A 16,477-nucleotide genomic window follows, 5' to 3' on the forward strand; every position below is an offset into this window, starting at 1 on the left:
TTCTGGCTTTGAAAAGACGGCTGGTTATGAAAACTCAGAAGAAATGTCTGAGGTATCCATTACTCAAGAAAAAAAAAACAGCTCCGACGTTATGATAGTCCAGTGCCTGATCTCTTTCATCTTGTTCATAATTCCTGAGGTTATTATGAGCTGAATATTAGGGGCTGCCACTCTTCTTCCCCCTCTGCACAGTGCACTAACACTAAATGGAGTCACTGTAATTATAGCTTTCATGCATGGGAAGGTTCATTTTCTGAGGTATCTTGAAGGGCTTGGGGAAGGAAAAAAATCAACGTGACTGACAAGAGAAGGATGGAAAATATCTCACTGTTTCAGCCCAAAACACCTCTGCCACAAAACCTGAGTATAAGTACTGGTCTTAATGCTATTATCACAGCTATTAACAGTAGAGGGAGCTTCAGTTATGCAAATTAGAACTGTGTTTGTGACAAGATGAACTTTTCACTCCCCCTCTTTTAATACTGCCTGTCATGGTACATTGGTTGTTGACTCATTTCCAGCACAGTAGAATGTCCATTGTAACCTCTGGAAAGCAGTTTCCTGGCTCTCTGTCACAGCTAGGCCTGTAAATACAAATGCGTCCCAACTCCGACTCCCTCATACCATTGCAATAAACTATTTATCTCCTGAGATAAATAATAACCAAAGATGGAAAGGCAACTCTCATCGCACACAGAATACACTTACGAAAGATCAAGGCTCCATTTGCGGTTTTATACCAAAGGCAAGGCAATAGGCTAAAGCTTGTTTTGGTGTAAAAACTGAAGCAAACAGTTCAGGAGTTCACAGCCACTCACCCCATTTAATTCCAATGGAGTGGCTGCATCTTGATAACATCACAGACTGCAATCTTGGCTCTGTGGTTGTCAGTGAGATAAGATTTTAAGATAAGATATCATGATATATTGATCCTCCTGGGGAAATTAATAATGATAAAAAAGCATAGGGGAAAGTATAGAGAATTTAGAGGAACAGGATACTTTATATATAAGATATAAACGGAAAACTGGAAAATAAAATCAGCAATAAAGCAACAAATAAAAACACTGAAACAACCCCATGCCATGAAAAAGAACAATAGGGATGTCTTACATAACCAAATTACAGCACCAAATTAGAATATCCCTCCAGTCAAATGTTAAACTGAGTCAATTTTAAGCACATGCTCTCTGAAATACCGACACAAGGTTGATTTAGTGCCTTCTGTTGCAAATCTACGAAGATTTCCTATTGTTGCGTTCATAAGGCATCATGTGACACGTGCAATAATTTATTGGCACCATGCCTACATGTCACCTCGTTGTAATGTATGTCATTTCCATGGTTACGGCTGTACAGTCTGTTAAGTATTATGTAGGCTAAGTCAAAAGGCTTAGAGCAGCATAATGCAGAGGGACACTGGTCTAAAACAAACTTTCTAAGTCCCCTGTGTGTGTGTGTGTGTGTGTGTGTGTGTGTGTGTGTGTGTGTGTGTGTGTGTGTGTGTGTGTGTGTGTGTGTGTGGACGTGCATTACTCATGTTGTGGGGACAAAAATCTGTTGAAACAGGCACACTGTGGGGACTCGCCTTCCTTTTGGGGACAAAATGCAAGTGGCCATAATTCAAATCATTAAATTTCAGGGTGAAGGCTTGGGTTCAGGCTTTGGTGAGGTTAGGTTTTGGCACGCAGTGGTTATATGAGTTGGGGAAGTCAAAGTAATGTCCTCTGAAGTGATGGTGTATGTATGTCCATGCTTAATGAAACAATATTCCCAAGATTTCCCAAAAGGGATTTTTAATAAGATCTTAATTGTATTTTGTGGATTTTCTTTTTAGCATTTCATATAAAATTATGGTATAAATGATGGATTAAGCTCCTTTAAATATTAGTTTTATTATTTTATTATCAGTGTGAACCTTCACCAGATGTTTTCCTATGGGATGCACCTGCGTCACTATCAGTAAGTTCCATTTCCACATGCTCACATTGTTCATTTCCTCGTGGGGAATAAATAGGGGGTGGTTGTCCAGTCGATATCTTTAATCGCTCGCGGGCTGTATCAATACCTACCGGTTTTACTGCTCCATCACGAGCCACTGGGAACGGGTTGCCCGGGAAACGGCCGCATGGCAACAGGATCAGAGCCTGGGGGTTGTCTGCTTCTAGGTCTGCTCCCATTTTACATCGCATTTCCTCACTAGATGGTGTGCAAGCCACTGGAGAGTACACTTCCCCGCACAGTGGGCTCCACAGCCAGCAAAACAAACCTGGGAAACTATACGGCGGACCATTTCTTTACGGGGCTCCAAGGAGGAAAAGTGTGGAGATAAAGCGTCGCTCGCGTCGAGGTTTTCTCTTTTTTTTCGCTAACCACACGCTTTTTGCAAGAAGAAGACTTGGGAAAAGCGGCAACAAAACACAGCTGTGATGGACATAATGATTGCGGTGCAGGATGCTTGTGTCTCCGGTCAGTGGCTTACTGCGATAATTCTCAGCCTGTGCTGCTTTCTGCCGTCCTGTTTGCCCGCTGGACAAACTGTGGACTATTCCTCGGTGGAAAGTGTGGTCAGCAGACAAGGCGACACGGCTCTACTGAGGTAAAACAAGCTAACACAACTTCACTTTCTCCCGCTCTCACGCGCTCTCTGTCGGACTTCCTCAAAGCTAAAACCTCGACACACTCTCCTCACACCAGTTCATCGTTGTAAAGATGTTTGTGAAGTACTTTTAAAGACGGGGTTATTATTCAGCGCCTGCCATGAATACACAATAGGCCATTTTCCCTCCATCCCGTCCTTGTTTTCGCCTGACAGGAGGGCGGTTGGAGAGGACTCCTGCGACAAGTGTAGCTCGGCTGTAACGAACGGCAAAGTTTTCTCCACATACTTTCCCTTTGTGGACATCCGTTAACAGACATGGTGTGTTGTTTTGTGCTGTGTTTGATTTTACAGCTGCTCCTAGGGGGGACGATATAGCCCGAATTACCCAAATTAGCCTACCGCTGCTTATCGCTTATGTTATTTGATTACATTATGCTCGCTGTTGCCCACAGTTTCAAACGCTGTGAGCGTTAGAAGACGAGGTTCAGACACTAAATAGAGGCTAAGGTGCTGTTTTGAGTGCTGTTCTGACAGTTTTGCTGAATGTACAGTGTGATGTCGCAGTTTCAAAACGAGGCTGAAGTGTGTATTTGTGGTCGCTGTCTTCCCCATCCTCCCTCCATCCTGCCTCATCCTCCCTCCATCACGTACGCTGCGATGCCAGCTGCACAGGTAGCAGCCCATTAAGGACTAAATTAGCTGGCATGGGCGTGGTGCTCAAGGAGTTTGTAATAGCAACATAATCTTAATTTCTGCATACAATCATAAAATAATATAATAATAGAGCTTTACCAGAAGATAATTTAATGCACAAGTTTCAATATACAGCTCTTGCTGTTTTCCTGAGGCTGTAATTACAAAAATCTCAAATTCCATTTCTTCAGGAAATTCAAAACTCTTCGGTTTACAGAAAAGACAGACAAGAAGACGCAAAATCTTTGGAAGGCTGTGATAATATCTTGTTGTACCAATATCAAATATCCGCTTTGATGGCTCTGAGGAAAGGCTGGGGGGGCAGGTCGGCTCCATTTCAATAAAAGTGTGGACCAGCATACAGAGCAGCTAACTGTCTAAAGTTCCACTCAGGTTGGCTTTTAGTCATTGTTGTCTCACACTCGGCTGCTGAAGAGTTGAATCGTTTCTGTGGCATAAGGTCAACATCCATGGAGATGAGTGTCTTACAATGAGGGTGGTCAAAATGTTGTTGGTGCTCATCACTGAATTACCTTGGCAACAGCTGAGGGGTGCTTACTATTTTTGTGATATTCCCTCTATGCCCAAGGGCCGTCCCATCAAAGAGACTTACACCTCTGACTGTCTCTTTAGAGAGGGCGTCTAATTCCCTGGTGTCAGTCTGGGTTGGCTGCGATCAGTGGCAGAAGCTTTGCCTGAGTCCTGATGGTTTATTGGACCAGAGATTATCCCCGTGCTATGAATCAGCTCAATAAACAAGTTGCCTGCCACCCACTGAATAAGGCAACACACTCCACAAGCGGGTCACCGCCTCAGTAAATGCCATCTAGAAATCTAGGAAATGGATAGGGAAAACGTTTTCAAGATGCTTTTATTGCCAGGTTCTTACAGTTAATTAATGGGCTATTCAACACTCACTGCAACCATTCAGTTGCATTTTTCATGCTACTGCTCCCTGTTAGAATTATTGCTTTGCTGATGCTCACACCTTTTGACCTAATAGAGATTGTAAACCTCTTCACCCATTGAACTCTGCTATAGAAATGGTCTGCTAGTGCCAGTATTGGTATTTTTGTCATGTATTTTAAAATACATCATATCCCTAACACGTGAACAACCTAAGCTAAAAGGTTATCGAAGCCAATAAATCATAATAATTGATAAAAGCATTGAAATTGTGTCCTAATTTAAAAAAAATGAGTGGGACATATTTCTCATAAAATTTTACTTAAACAAAACATATTGATTCAAAACATTTCTAAACCTAGAAAGACAAAATATATCTTAACACTCACAGTTTGAGCTATGTGGAATTTTTAGTGTTTGAGTTTTGAGATTTTTACGTTTCATGTTTGCACCACACATAACAAAACGTAATGACATTAAAAAAGTGTACATTGTGATGATGCAAAAGACCACTTTCTACAACAAAAAGAATGAATGCTCTGTGTTTTTTAATTTTTGATTGATTTAAACAGGATCATGCGAACAACAATCTCTTGCGTTCAGTTTGGAGCTGCCCACGGGAGGTCCGTTTTCATAGGCTTACGACTAGCCTCTCTGGATTGCATCTCATTGCGTAACATTGTCACCAAAGCAATGATAAAGGCCTCTTCTGTCTTGGCACAGTCATTTTCTCAAACCACAAGGAACCATTGCAGTGTCTTTTTTCCTGTTTTCTTGGTATTCACTGGTCTTGGCCAGGCATCAAAGTGAGAACCATTTCTTTTAAGAATGCAGAAAGCAGCGCCCATTTGTTGAGTTTCTCTATTGCCAAGACCCCTGACTATTAGAGGGCAATTCTGCTGTGCCCCAAAGCTGATTGCTGGCTAAAAAATGTGAGCATTCCCAAATACTGACAAACCCAGAAGCACGCAATTAGTCACTGCCTCTGGATTATGGAGTAGCTCCCGAGAGGTGGGTCCACTGTCACATGTTCATTTCCCCTACCTCTTCAATTCTTAGTGCTGCATTATAGCTGCTGTGATTCATGTTGGACAGTGGGTCCACATCAATTAAATGATTTGAGCCTCTTGAAAATGAGGAATGGTCCACATGTGTATCATCGCCCTTTTTAATCTTTTTTTGAGTACCTAAAAACTCGGACATTTTCAGCCTCTGACAATGGCCCTTGTATTTGAAAAGTGTCGGGCTCCTGCTGCTGCACTGTCTTACATGAGTGCATTCAAGTTATGCACATATGCTGCATTTTTTAAAGTCTATGAGCTTCCATAGGGAGCACATTGTTTAGAAGAGCTACCCATTCCTTTCTTCCCCGTCTTTTTACAGGTTGCATGTCGTTTGGATTCAGTTGAATAAACCTTGACTCTTCCCAGTGAATGACTCATCTGGCTGTGAATTTGAGGGGGACAGCCAGATGAAAAGACAGTTCCCTGTGCTGTCAGGAAACACACAGTATCAGTGGCAGCCTCTTCCACACGTATAAGCAGCTGTAATCAACAGCAAAGAGCAAATGTCTGTAAATTTAGTCCAAGCAGACTGAAATCTTAAGCATAGGTTGCTATCATACTCTTACAATTTGCAGTGCTATTCTTAAGATATATCTGTCTTTCTATGTTCGTGCCTAGTGCTTCGTCCATCAGCTGTATTTCAATTTTCCCAATGAAATATGCATGATGGTGTGAGAGCGAGACAAAAGGTACACTGATTGTGCTTTACAAGCTACGTTTTACATTCTACAAAGGCAGAAAATAGGAAGCAGCTAAATAAATTGGAGCGAGGCTGTACACACCAAAAATAAGATGCTGATCCTCGCTTGTTTTTGTTATTTAGTTTGACAGTTGGCCCTCAGCCACAAAATAAGGCCTGTGGTGCAGGCCTTAGTCTATAATGGTGCAAAATTGACCTGTCACTTGTTTGAAAGTCTGGTATTCGTATAAATCTAAAATCATTGCCTCATGTCAACTGACCAGTTGATGAAAATCTTTTCTGGCTGTACACGGTTGTACTGGAGCTGTTTTTTTTTCTAGTGTTATCCAGGACAAAAAACTACGCCATGTATCATTTTCCTCAACTGTGTCATTATTATGGCTCTGAAAGGTCTTGACATTTACTATAAGCACTTGTGCCAGAGACAACATCTAGTTTAAATGGCTTGGTGTCTCCACCCCAGTGCAGATGCTGGTAAGACGGAATAGAGGAATATTAAGTGACTGTTCAAACTCCACAGGACACAATTTAAAGGAGGAATTGTTGACTATCTCCTTAACACACACCCTAACCATGGCTAAGAAGAACTCTCTCCACTTTCTGAATTTCATCACTTTTTTTAATTAGGCCATAGCCAGTTCTGTTAAAAAGTATAAGCAAGGATACTTCATCTCAGCAGCTTGGTTGGAGATATAGCATATCTAGCACCGAACACATCAGTTAGCTGCCAAGTATTGGCAGTTTCATGCACTCATTTGGGGGAAAACCTGGTTTACCTCTTATGACACATCTGTGGGCACACCTGAGTCTGTCGCTATTAATTAAACGCCAAAATCCTCTCGCCTGTTTTCTGCACCACATGTTTAATGTGATCAGTGTTGCTGTCAGCAAAATGTTGCTCTCTTTCACAGTCCTTATGCTCACCACAGTCTCCACATCTCAAGGATCAAGTGTTAAGCAAGTCACTTGACCTCATTTTTGGCACAACTGAATAGATGCTATCATGATGCAAAACAGTAGACGTGGGGGAGGGTCTTTTGTTAAGGAGGGGCTCCCAGATGGAGCCATCCAGGCACAGATATTACAAAAGGCCCTTTAATGTATGCAGTCTCTCCCAGAGATCTTCAGGAACATTTCCTGCATGGGGTCATGTGTGAATAGGAGCACAAATTGATATTCAGGGTGTATCTGTATCGCCAATTTCCCACCTTACGACTTAATAACATTTCAGGGAAAATGCTGGCATGGCTGTGTTGTGAATGAAAGCCGTAACATTATAGTGACAAGCAAAGCCTTATGTCCATCTGATGAAACTCGCTTTCATGTGAAGCCAGTGAACCAATCGCAAGACTTCCCTGATGAGGTATTTGAATCCACAGCGCTCCAATCCTCTTTTAATGTTCCTTGTGATGTGTCAAATGGGTGCTTCCCGTTCTTATTCACAAAAATACATTTCTTGTCTCACAGACTTGTTGAATATGGAATACATTTCAAATTAAGAGCCATCCCTTGCCCCATCTATTCTGGCATTGCCATGGCATGTGTGAAAAGGCACAAGACAGAAATGTTAGTGGGTGTTCCTGTGTGCCACATCATGGGAATTTCTAGATTAGTATTTTGTTGATTTCTTAAGACTTTACAAGTGTGTGATTGTCATAATACTAATAGAGATAGACTAATTGTCCTGTTGCGTTTCAATCATGGTTTATTGGTAGTGGTGTTTTTGTGCTGTTTCAGAAACTGTCTGATCAGTCACTATACACACAGTATATTAAATGTATGTTTTTTAAGGTGATTCACTTTATTTCACCAATGTAGTCAAAAACATGATATAGCTATTTTAAAGCTAACAGTTGATAAAGCTAATGCCCCTGCTAAAGGTCGATCCATTACAAAGCCGGTATTTATGTCCATTATGTTTTTAAATTAACTAATCTAGTTGTGAATTTGTCTGTCAAAACAGACACAAATCCACAGGAGACGGCAGATTTAGGTGAAGTTCATAAACTGAAATTACATCAGAGTGGCACTGGAATGTAATGTAACCATATGAAATTTTTGGAATATTTCATGCTATTAATCTGAGGCAGTCATGTTGGAACGGATGCAAACCAAACAAAACGAGGAACTGGTACATTTTTAATAATAATAATAATAAAAAAAATCAAGCCTAACAAAGCAGGTGAGGTGAAATCCAAAGTAAAAGTCCATAAAACAAACAAAATCCAGCAGAGTTCAAAAATCCAAACACAAGCGAGGTCCAGGGGAAAATGAGTCCAAAGTCCAAACACACAGGTGAAACAGGGAAACACTCACAAAGCAACTGGAAAGCTTGACAAACATGTACATGGGATGAACCGACAAAGACAAAGGGGAACACACCGTTTACACTTAGGGAAAACGCATATGTTTTCATGCGGTTTGGCCTCTCGTTTACACGCAGAGTTTTTTTTTCACGGAAAATGATCATTTTTAAAAACTCCGGCCAAAGTGAAGATTTCTGAAAACGCCGGCTATTTGTCAGTGTGTAAACTGGGTTAAATGTTGTTTTAGGTTCCGAAACGTCACAACATGCAACTGGCTTGGCATAGTTTTGATGTGCTTGACAGTGTTTTTATCCGGGCTCATGTAAACGACAACATTTTTGAAAACGATGTTGTATGCACAATGTTATTTTTGAAAACGGAGGGGCCATATCTATACTTGCCTTGTCAAGTTTTTTGATTGGACACTGTACAAGAACGATGAATACAATACTGGAAATAATCAAGATAAGCCTTTTTCTTTTTATCCGACGAATAACCAGTTAAAGTAATAATCACCAGATTAATCAAAGTAATTTATTGAGATTTAGGTGTGATAAAGGTTTAACTGTGAGAAACTCAAACTAAAATCTGACCTTTCCATTTAAACAGCACAAAGCAGGCATACTAGCCTAACCGGGGTGTGTCTCCTGTTGCCAAGGGAAGCTGGTTATAGTAATAGTATAGTATAGTAATCAGCCGATTTATTACTCTGGCATCCATTTGCAATATATGTGCTTTAGTGCAATGGAAATCAGCCAACAAGGTGACATGCTAGAATAGTGGCTAAGGAGGCTTTCAACACAGCTGCCTCCATGAAGACCTCCAGTTAACCTCCTCCACAGCATCCACTTGAAACTCAGAGCCTGTCATGGCTTGCTTTAAAGTCAGCTTGTTGCTGAAAGCAGCCTAATCTCTTTCAGATGAGAACGTATAAAGTTACAGTTCTATCTGTGAAACAACCCAGTCTGTAATTGTAATATCAAGGCTTTTTATAGTAAACCTTTCTCTGAAAGTGATACTCATGCATAACCCATTGACGATAAACGATCTCAAATATGTGAACCTTTGACACCTTTTGTGCCAAGTGATCCATATTTAATCAATCTAGGACACTTTTGTAGAAGGACGACCCACTTAATCTAGTGGGGTCGTTTGATTTTGATGCTAATTTTCTTACAGGTGTTCCAATGTGCTTTGTGAGGGAGTGGTTTTACTATTTTTTGTCTTGTCTTTTTTTCATCTTGTCAGATGCTCTTTACAGATTTATAGTTAAGCCAAGGCTCAGATGCAGTTGTTGAAATGAAACAGACATACAGAAAATCGAAAAAACTAATGTTTTATGGTGAGGCAACTTGTTTTTTGTGGCTTCCTACACAACTTACCTTCTAGGATGCTGCCAGAGCTTTTTTAGCTACATACCATGATTTATGGCCACATGTTGTAACTATGTGGTGGGGCCAACATACATTAAAAGCCAGATTTGCACACTGTAAACCATTTCCAAATGGATTACATTTATAGTCATCATTTGTCAGGCAAATCAATCCATTGTGCTTTCTAAAAATTAAGCGTTTCTATTTCTAATATATTTCAATTAGCACTAAAGTGATTGAGTGCCCCGGTGAATTAAAGCCTAAATGGAAATGCTTTCTCAAGGTAAATCCTACGAGGGAAATAGATGCTATGCGTGGTTTTAAAGCATCTTTCTAATATTCTTATAATCACTACAATTATAGGGGATAGGGAAAATGATTTGGGGTGGAAAATGGAGCTTTTACCCATTCCCAGCTGTGAGCATCCACATAATTGCCATAATTCTACAGGAAAATCTCAGAGGATGGTGTTTGTGTTGTGAGAAAGCTATAAGCCTCAAAATTAAACTTGACAGAGAGTGACTGGAGAGGCAATAACAGGTTATCTGTCGGCCAATTTTGAAGTCCGCTGTGTTTGGAGACTTCTCTTTCTTTCTTTCTTTCTTTTTTTTTAACATCACTGACAGATCGTTTGGAAACGGTTTAAAATTTAAATTGAACATTGGGCTGTGATTTGTCCACTTGCTATTTACAAGTGTTATAAGTGTTGTCATTATGTGTGTGTGAATACTTTTAATCAAGTGTTGCAAGGTTTTACACACTGCCTGAGCAGATCAACATGTGCATTGATTTCAATAGGCTGTATCAGAAATAACACTGTTTCTGTGCATGTTCTTGTGGATATATATAGACTTTTTGTGCAGAAGATTAAGCTATTCTCTCTGACAGCTATTCCAGAGTAAAATTCTTTTTACCAGCTCTTTTGTTGATCAGTGTGCAGTCTTTTCTGCTCCAAATCATATGCCAGCACTTCCAGTCTTTCATCACAGAGCTGAAACGATTCCTCAGAGCCCCTTCAATTAAAATCCTTAATCAATTAGTTAGCATCTCCTTGTGTTTCATGATAATTAGTTGTGCTACTCTGACAACATTGCGTAATCTCATCTGTGCCTCCTCAGTTGAGCCTAGTTATGTACCAGCAAGCCTTGGTATGCCTCTCATGTCAGCAGGTTATAGACAAAACTCGCTGACATCAGAGTTTGGAGCCTGAGTGATGGAGGGTTTCGAAACAAAGAGTGCAGGCATAGGGGTGGTACACTTTGCTTGGTATGCTGAGCATGAAAAACACCTCAACCTTTAGTAAGCTTCTGGGAAGCGAGAAATTTCCTGCTCAGAAATCTCTGCAGTAGGTATAATCGTATGTCCCTGAATTCAGCTCTGTTCAGCCCAGGTCAGAAGGTGAAGCTCTTATGCAATAACATGTTTGACTGACCAAATCTACATATATATCCCACCAAGCCAATCTGTTTCTGGATGTTTTAAGCCCATTTCCAATGAGTGTTAGTTGCAGAAGTGAGCCTGAGTCATCATCATGGGAGATAGTCCCTTAGGATGGAGTGGTTGATGTCATTATCTTCAATGCACAATATTTGTGTGTGAGCATGGTTTGAGGCTGCTAGGGCTACAGGTAAACATTAGTTTGATCTCATGGGAATAATAAAACAGAAGTGTTGACAAATGGTTATCTTAGCGATGCCCTTCAGCGAATTAAAAGAATCCAGAGGGATTTCAGCTCTGTAGAGCATCATTTCTTGTCCTTCAATGAAATTCAACATTAGTCATGTGTCTTGGGTTTCCAGTAGAAGCATATCTTTTGTTCTGAGGATTCATAATTCCAGAGTTAGGAACAGTAAAGCTGGCTTTCATCCTGTTCTCACATCACCTTCAAACTCATGCCTTTACGGTATAATCAATCAAGCTAATTCTGGAGATGCAGTCTGAAATTGCATTCTTAAAGACTAGAAGAATTTCCATGACTTTTCTGGATGCCATAGTTTCTCTGATTCAAATAAATATATATATGTATATAGATATATATGTCAGTGTCTCTTATGAGTCATTCATTTTTACTACTCCAATTTTTGAAGAAGTCTTTGTAACAACCATGTAAGTTTTTTCAACTGTCAATCAAGCAAATTTTCCCAAATGAAGAAAGACGTCTTGACTGTAATCTCTACTTTAGCACTTCACTTAGCTCACTCATATGTTCACGATGGCTGGTCTCTCACAATTTATTAGAAACTCCAGCAGCTAAAGGAGGTGCGTACTGTATTGTCATAATTCATTTGGTTCTATGTTGGCATGGCTAAAGAATTTTAATTGGAGTCGCTCTGAGCAGGTTTTGGGTTTTATTTTTTTTCTCTCTCTCTGTCATCTGCATAATGAGTGTGTGGATTTCAGACTGCTGTAAATGTTTGTTGGAGCCGAGTAATTGGAGAGTCTGCATTGGTAATTATTAGTAAATGGAGAAAGAAGCAGTGGAGCAAATCAATATCAGTCAGAAAAGTGCTACCTTTTGTTTCCAGGTGGGTCAGGAGTTAAGGTAGCAGATGTGTTATGCTGCACAGAGATAAATAAAAGCCTCATATGTGAGACTGATGCATTAATATTATCCAGACTTGCACAGTACGTACGACTCTTTGGTGTCATTTCATTGCTGTTCCAATGACATACTGAAGCATATATTACTGAAAGGCTTTTCATTTAATTTTGTGGTTGATGATGAAAGGCAGCCATGACAAATGCCCCTATTGGATACTTACTGCATGGTTTCAGATACATGACAGTGTATTAACTCTTTACTATTTTGCACAGATGGCACAAATGCCTTGTTACTGTAGTGATCCAATTAAAACAGAACAAAATCTGGTGTTGCTCAAGTGTAATTTAAAACGGTCCCCCCAGCACTTGACTTATTATGGAAAACACAGAACACTATCATTGGTAGTGGAAGCCGGTGCTGAAAATTCCCCCCGACCTCCATCGTTTAATAGCATGTTTTATAATGTGACAATTTATAAATAATATTAAGATTTTTCTATGAATAAAAAAGCTTTTCTGTAAACTTTGACATTAACAGGCTGTCAAGCTTTGATTTCTCCATGCTTCTCTGTCTTCACCTTATCTCTACCTATCTCTCTCTCTGCAACTGTGTTCCTTAATTGCATCTGAAGGTAAGCAGCCAAGGTAAATGTAGTCGTGATCAGTCACTACCTTTTAATGGACGAGCCTTCTAATATTCACTGGAATATTGTTCTGTTCTGTGTGATATTCAGCAGTCAAATCATTGTTCCTAATCAAAGCCATCACAAGAAATCTGAGACTGGGGAAAAAAAACAATCAACAGAGGCCTGGGTCTATATCAGTTATCAAATTATCAATTATTTCATTTGAAGCAGAGGCTGGAGGCTTTTAGACAACCTCATTACATATAGTATCACCATTACAATAGAGATGCACAAATAAAACTACCATCTTTTTTTACTTGGCACAAGCTGTTTAACTGTCGAAAAGTTAACCCCTACCCATGGACAACTGTACAGTATCTCATTATCTTTTACAGTCTAAAATCAGACCTTGCCTTGTCCAAAACCAGTGATGTGTGTGCCATGGTTTGTGTTGTGGAGTGCTGTATTTTGTAGCATTGTCCTCTGTGGTGAACACTGATACCTCTGTTCCTCAATAAAAGTACAACAGTAACTATACACTTATGTGTAAACATGCAAAAAGAACATCACCTCATGTAAACCAAGGAGTGGCACACACTCAGTGGTGACAAGCCAAAAATTCAATTTTTGACGTCAATGCTGCAAATGGTGTTTCTGAATATCTCCACCCTGGAGTGGGTTTTTAAAAGGTCAGTTTTCCATGACCTAAAATTGCATTTGCGTATCAATGAAAGGCCAAAATGCATAGAAAAAGCTGCATTTTGAAAAATACCTATGTACATGTGGCCCAAGCGTAAGGCTAGGAGGCTGTAGCTCCCTCGCAACGAAATACTTTCAGTGAGAGCTGGGCAGTATGATTGTTATGATGTTATTTATTAGTTAAACTTTAAAATGTAGTTTAAGATAAAAAATAGAATAATGTAATATAAACACTGAACTGCACAAACATGGCTTAGTTTACAATATATTTTGTGACATAAGAATAAAATCTAAACGTAAGCATATGACTTTGCAAAATATGCTTCACCTGTCTTCACAAAACAATACAAGTTATACAATACAAGAAAATAATGGTGTGGTCACTAGGAGGGTACATTTTCAGGTGATAGTAAAGATTTGTTGTGTTACCTGTCTTGGTCTGCCTCAAGCGACAGTGGGGGTTTTTTGTTTGCAGGCGGTTTTAATCTGTGATTTGTCACTTTTGAGATATCAACAATTTCCTCTGCACATTTCTTCAAGTTTGTGTTCAAGTTCAACAGGAGTTGTGATATATTGATCATACTCTCTCTCTTTTGTTGCACTTACGGATAATGAGCATTGCCGTCATTAACTCCAGTAAAATACATCCTGTTTCATTCCCTCTCTGCTGTCGGCTCTGCTCTGGGGTTACGCTGCTGTCCACTCTGTGTGTGGAGGAGCTCAGCCCTGCCCTTGTTCACACAGGCAACGACACAGAGAGCAGAAGCAGAGAGGCAACAGACTGACTGGCTGTTGTCCTGTTTATTTCTGCAGTGTGATAGCTTGTCAGATCTATCCACATTAAGTAAAAATATCCAAAGTTTATCATTATTGACATTTTTATCACGATCCTGTATATTGAGATAATTTTCTTGGCCTGACCCACATGTTTGACCAGTGAAAAGCTTTCATTGTGAAGCAGTGACAGAAGGTTTGCATTGACAAAAACTTAAATGATGACAATTTTATGTACTTAAGATGGCATTGCTTTTTGTTACAATTCTAGTCTAAATGACTATTTGTATAAACAGTATTATGGTAACCCAATTAGTGATGCATTTTTCCTTTTTAGTGAGTTTTTGTATCACCTTCACCATTTGTTTGTTTCCACTCCATCCAATGGTAATGCAATATTTATACTCCAATATGACTATAACTTTTCATGAAGTGTTTTACTTACTATGTCATTCATAGTTCTCTTGCTGAGGAATTTTTGTTGACTGTGGGCTCTATTTTTGATTCTGCCGCAAGCGCGGCAGAAGTGCACCGCAAAGTCAGGTCCACTTTGCCAATGGGGCGTGGTGGCGCACTGTTGAGGCGCATGGCAAGCTTTGAGGATGACTGAGCCCCCACAGGAAAGTGTCCGACGCCCAAACTTCTCCCAGGAGGAGACTGACGTTCTGATCCGGGAGGTCCAGGCTTGCAGTGGCCATATCTATGGCCTCACGAAAATTATTTCAATACTGTCTATCTGTTTAGAGTGGAAAGTACTACAAATACTCACTTAATGACAAGGGGCGGCGAGGCACTCCCTCCTCTCCCGTGCACTCTGCTGCTCTCCCAGTTGACACGGCACATGCAGTTCAGCCTCTCTCCGTCTTAAGTCCCTTAATGTGTCCTCCGTGAGTTCATAGTGACATCCACGTCGTACAGGCATGCCACGAAGCATGTACCAACACTCTAAGGGCTGTATGTTAATGAACCACCTGTCCGGTCCAGACATCTAAAACGCATTTTGAGAATCCCAAATGTGTATTCGATGACTGCCCGAGCACTGCTGAAAACACTGTTAAAACCACGCTGCCGTCTTGTTGAAGGTGTGATATATGGCGTCATCAACCACGTTTTCAGTGGATAGCCGTTATCACCTAGCAACCACCCATCCAGAGGGGTGTCCCCCTGAAAGACTGTAGGGATGCTAGAATTCGCTAGGATGAACGAGTCAGATCAGATCAGATCAGATCACCAGACATCTCTGTTTCACCTGTGTACATTCGGTCAGGTTGAGTGACCATTACGTGTGCCAAACACGCTTGCAATGTGGTCAGATGAGATACGGATCAAAATATATAAATTTAGGTCTGACTGTATTACAGTTGGGTGATAAAACGATAGCGATGTGTCTCGCGATAGACACGTAATCAATATCAATAAAAAATGCATTGATAAAACATTCAATTTTTTTTTTTTCTTCGTCGGAAGAAACCTGAAATTGCAAAGCGAGGTTGGTTGCATGAACAAAGGCACTCGCTCTCAGGTAACCGAGCAACGCAGGGAGTAATCACTGATCAGTGAGAAAGACACCCTAACACGCCAGTCATGTAACAGTATCAAGTTCGGTTGCGCCATCTCGTTGTCTTGTGTTTGATGCTTCGCGAGGAGTGAGATGAGGAATAAAAAGTGAGCGTTGCAGCTAGGGATGCACATGGTTAACTGTTTAACCGTTAATCGATAACAGGAAAGTTAACCGATTAATACTAACGGTCAATTTTGTTTTTTAGCTACGTAAGTCAATCAACTCATGGGGGCGTGTCGAGTTCGTAAGTTCGTGGCTATTACAACGGACTGCTGGACCGCGCTCACAACAGAGAGCTATGTGACAATTACATGTCACTATATCGATGAGTACTGGAAAGTTAATTCTGCCGTCCTGTTAACGCAGAGCATGCCAGGTAGACACACAGCTGATAACCTCACAGCTAAACTGGTTGATGCAGTGGAGACTTAGTGGGAAAGTGTCCGCATGCGTCCACGACAACGCGCGCAACATCCTGGCAGCCAACTCTCCCGGACGGGTCAGCTGGGACTCGATCCCCTGTTTTGCACATACACTGCAGCTGGCGGTAAATGACGGATTTAATGTGTTTGTGCATCGTGTTATTGTTGCAGCGGGGCGGCTTCAACCACAGCACACCTGCATGCAAGGCA

The 16,477-nt window shown here is 40.6% G+C and overlaps 1 protein-coding gene across 3 annotated transcripts in view; it reads left to right on the forward strand.

The window, feature by feature from the left end:
* Window positions 1-1,990: 1,990 nt before the first annotated feature.
* Window positions 1,991-16,477, forward strand: part of negr1 (neuronal growth regulator 1) — a 141,058-nt gene continuing 126,571 nt past the window's right edge. For 2 of the 3 annotated variants that reach the window (XM_070960373.1, XM_070960372.1), the window contains exon 1: window positions 2,184-2,599. In XM_070960373.1, coding sequence (XP_070816474.1) covers window positions 2,430-2,599 — 170 coding nt within the window. In that variant the 5' untranslated portion in view covers window positions 2,184-2,429. Of the gene's footprint in view, window positions 2,600-16,477 lie in introns of all 3 variants that reach the window. The other variant, XM_070960375.1, reaches the window with a different exon arrangement.

The sequence above is a fragment of the Chaetodon trifascialis genome, chromosome 4, assembly GCF_039877785.1.
Source record: "Chaetodon trifascialis isolate fChaTrf1 chromosome 4, fChaTrf1.hap1, whole genome shotgun sequence".
NCBI lineage: Eukaryota > Metazoa > Chordata > Actinopteri > Chaetodontiformes > Chaetodontidae > Chaetodon > Chaetodon trifascialis.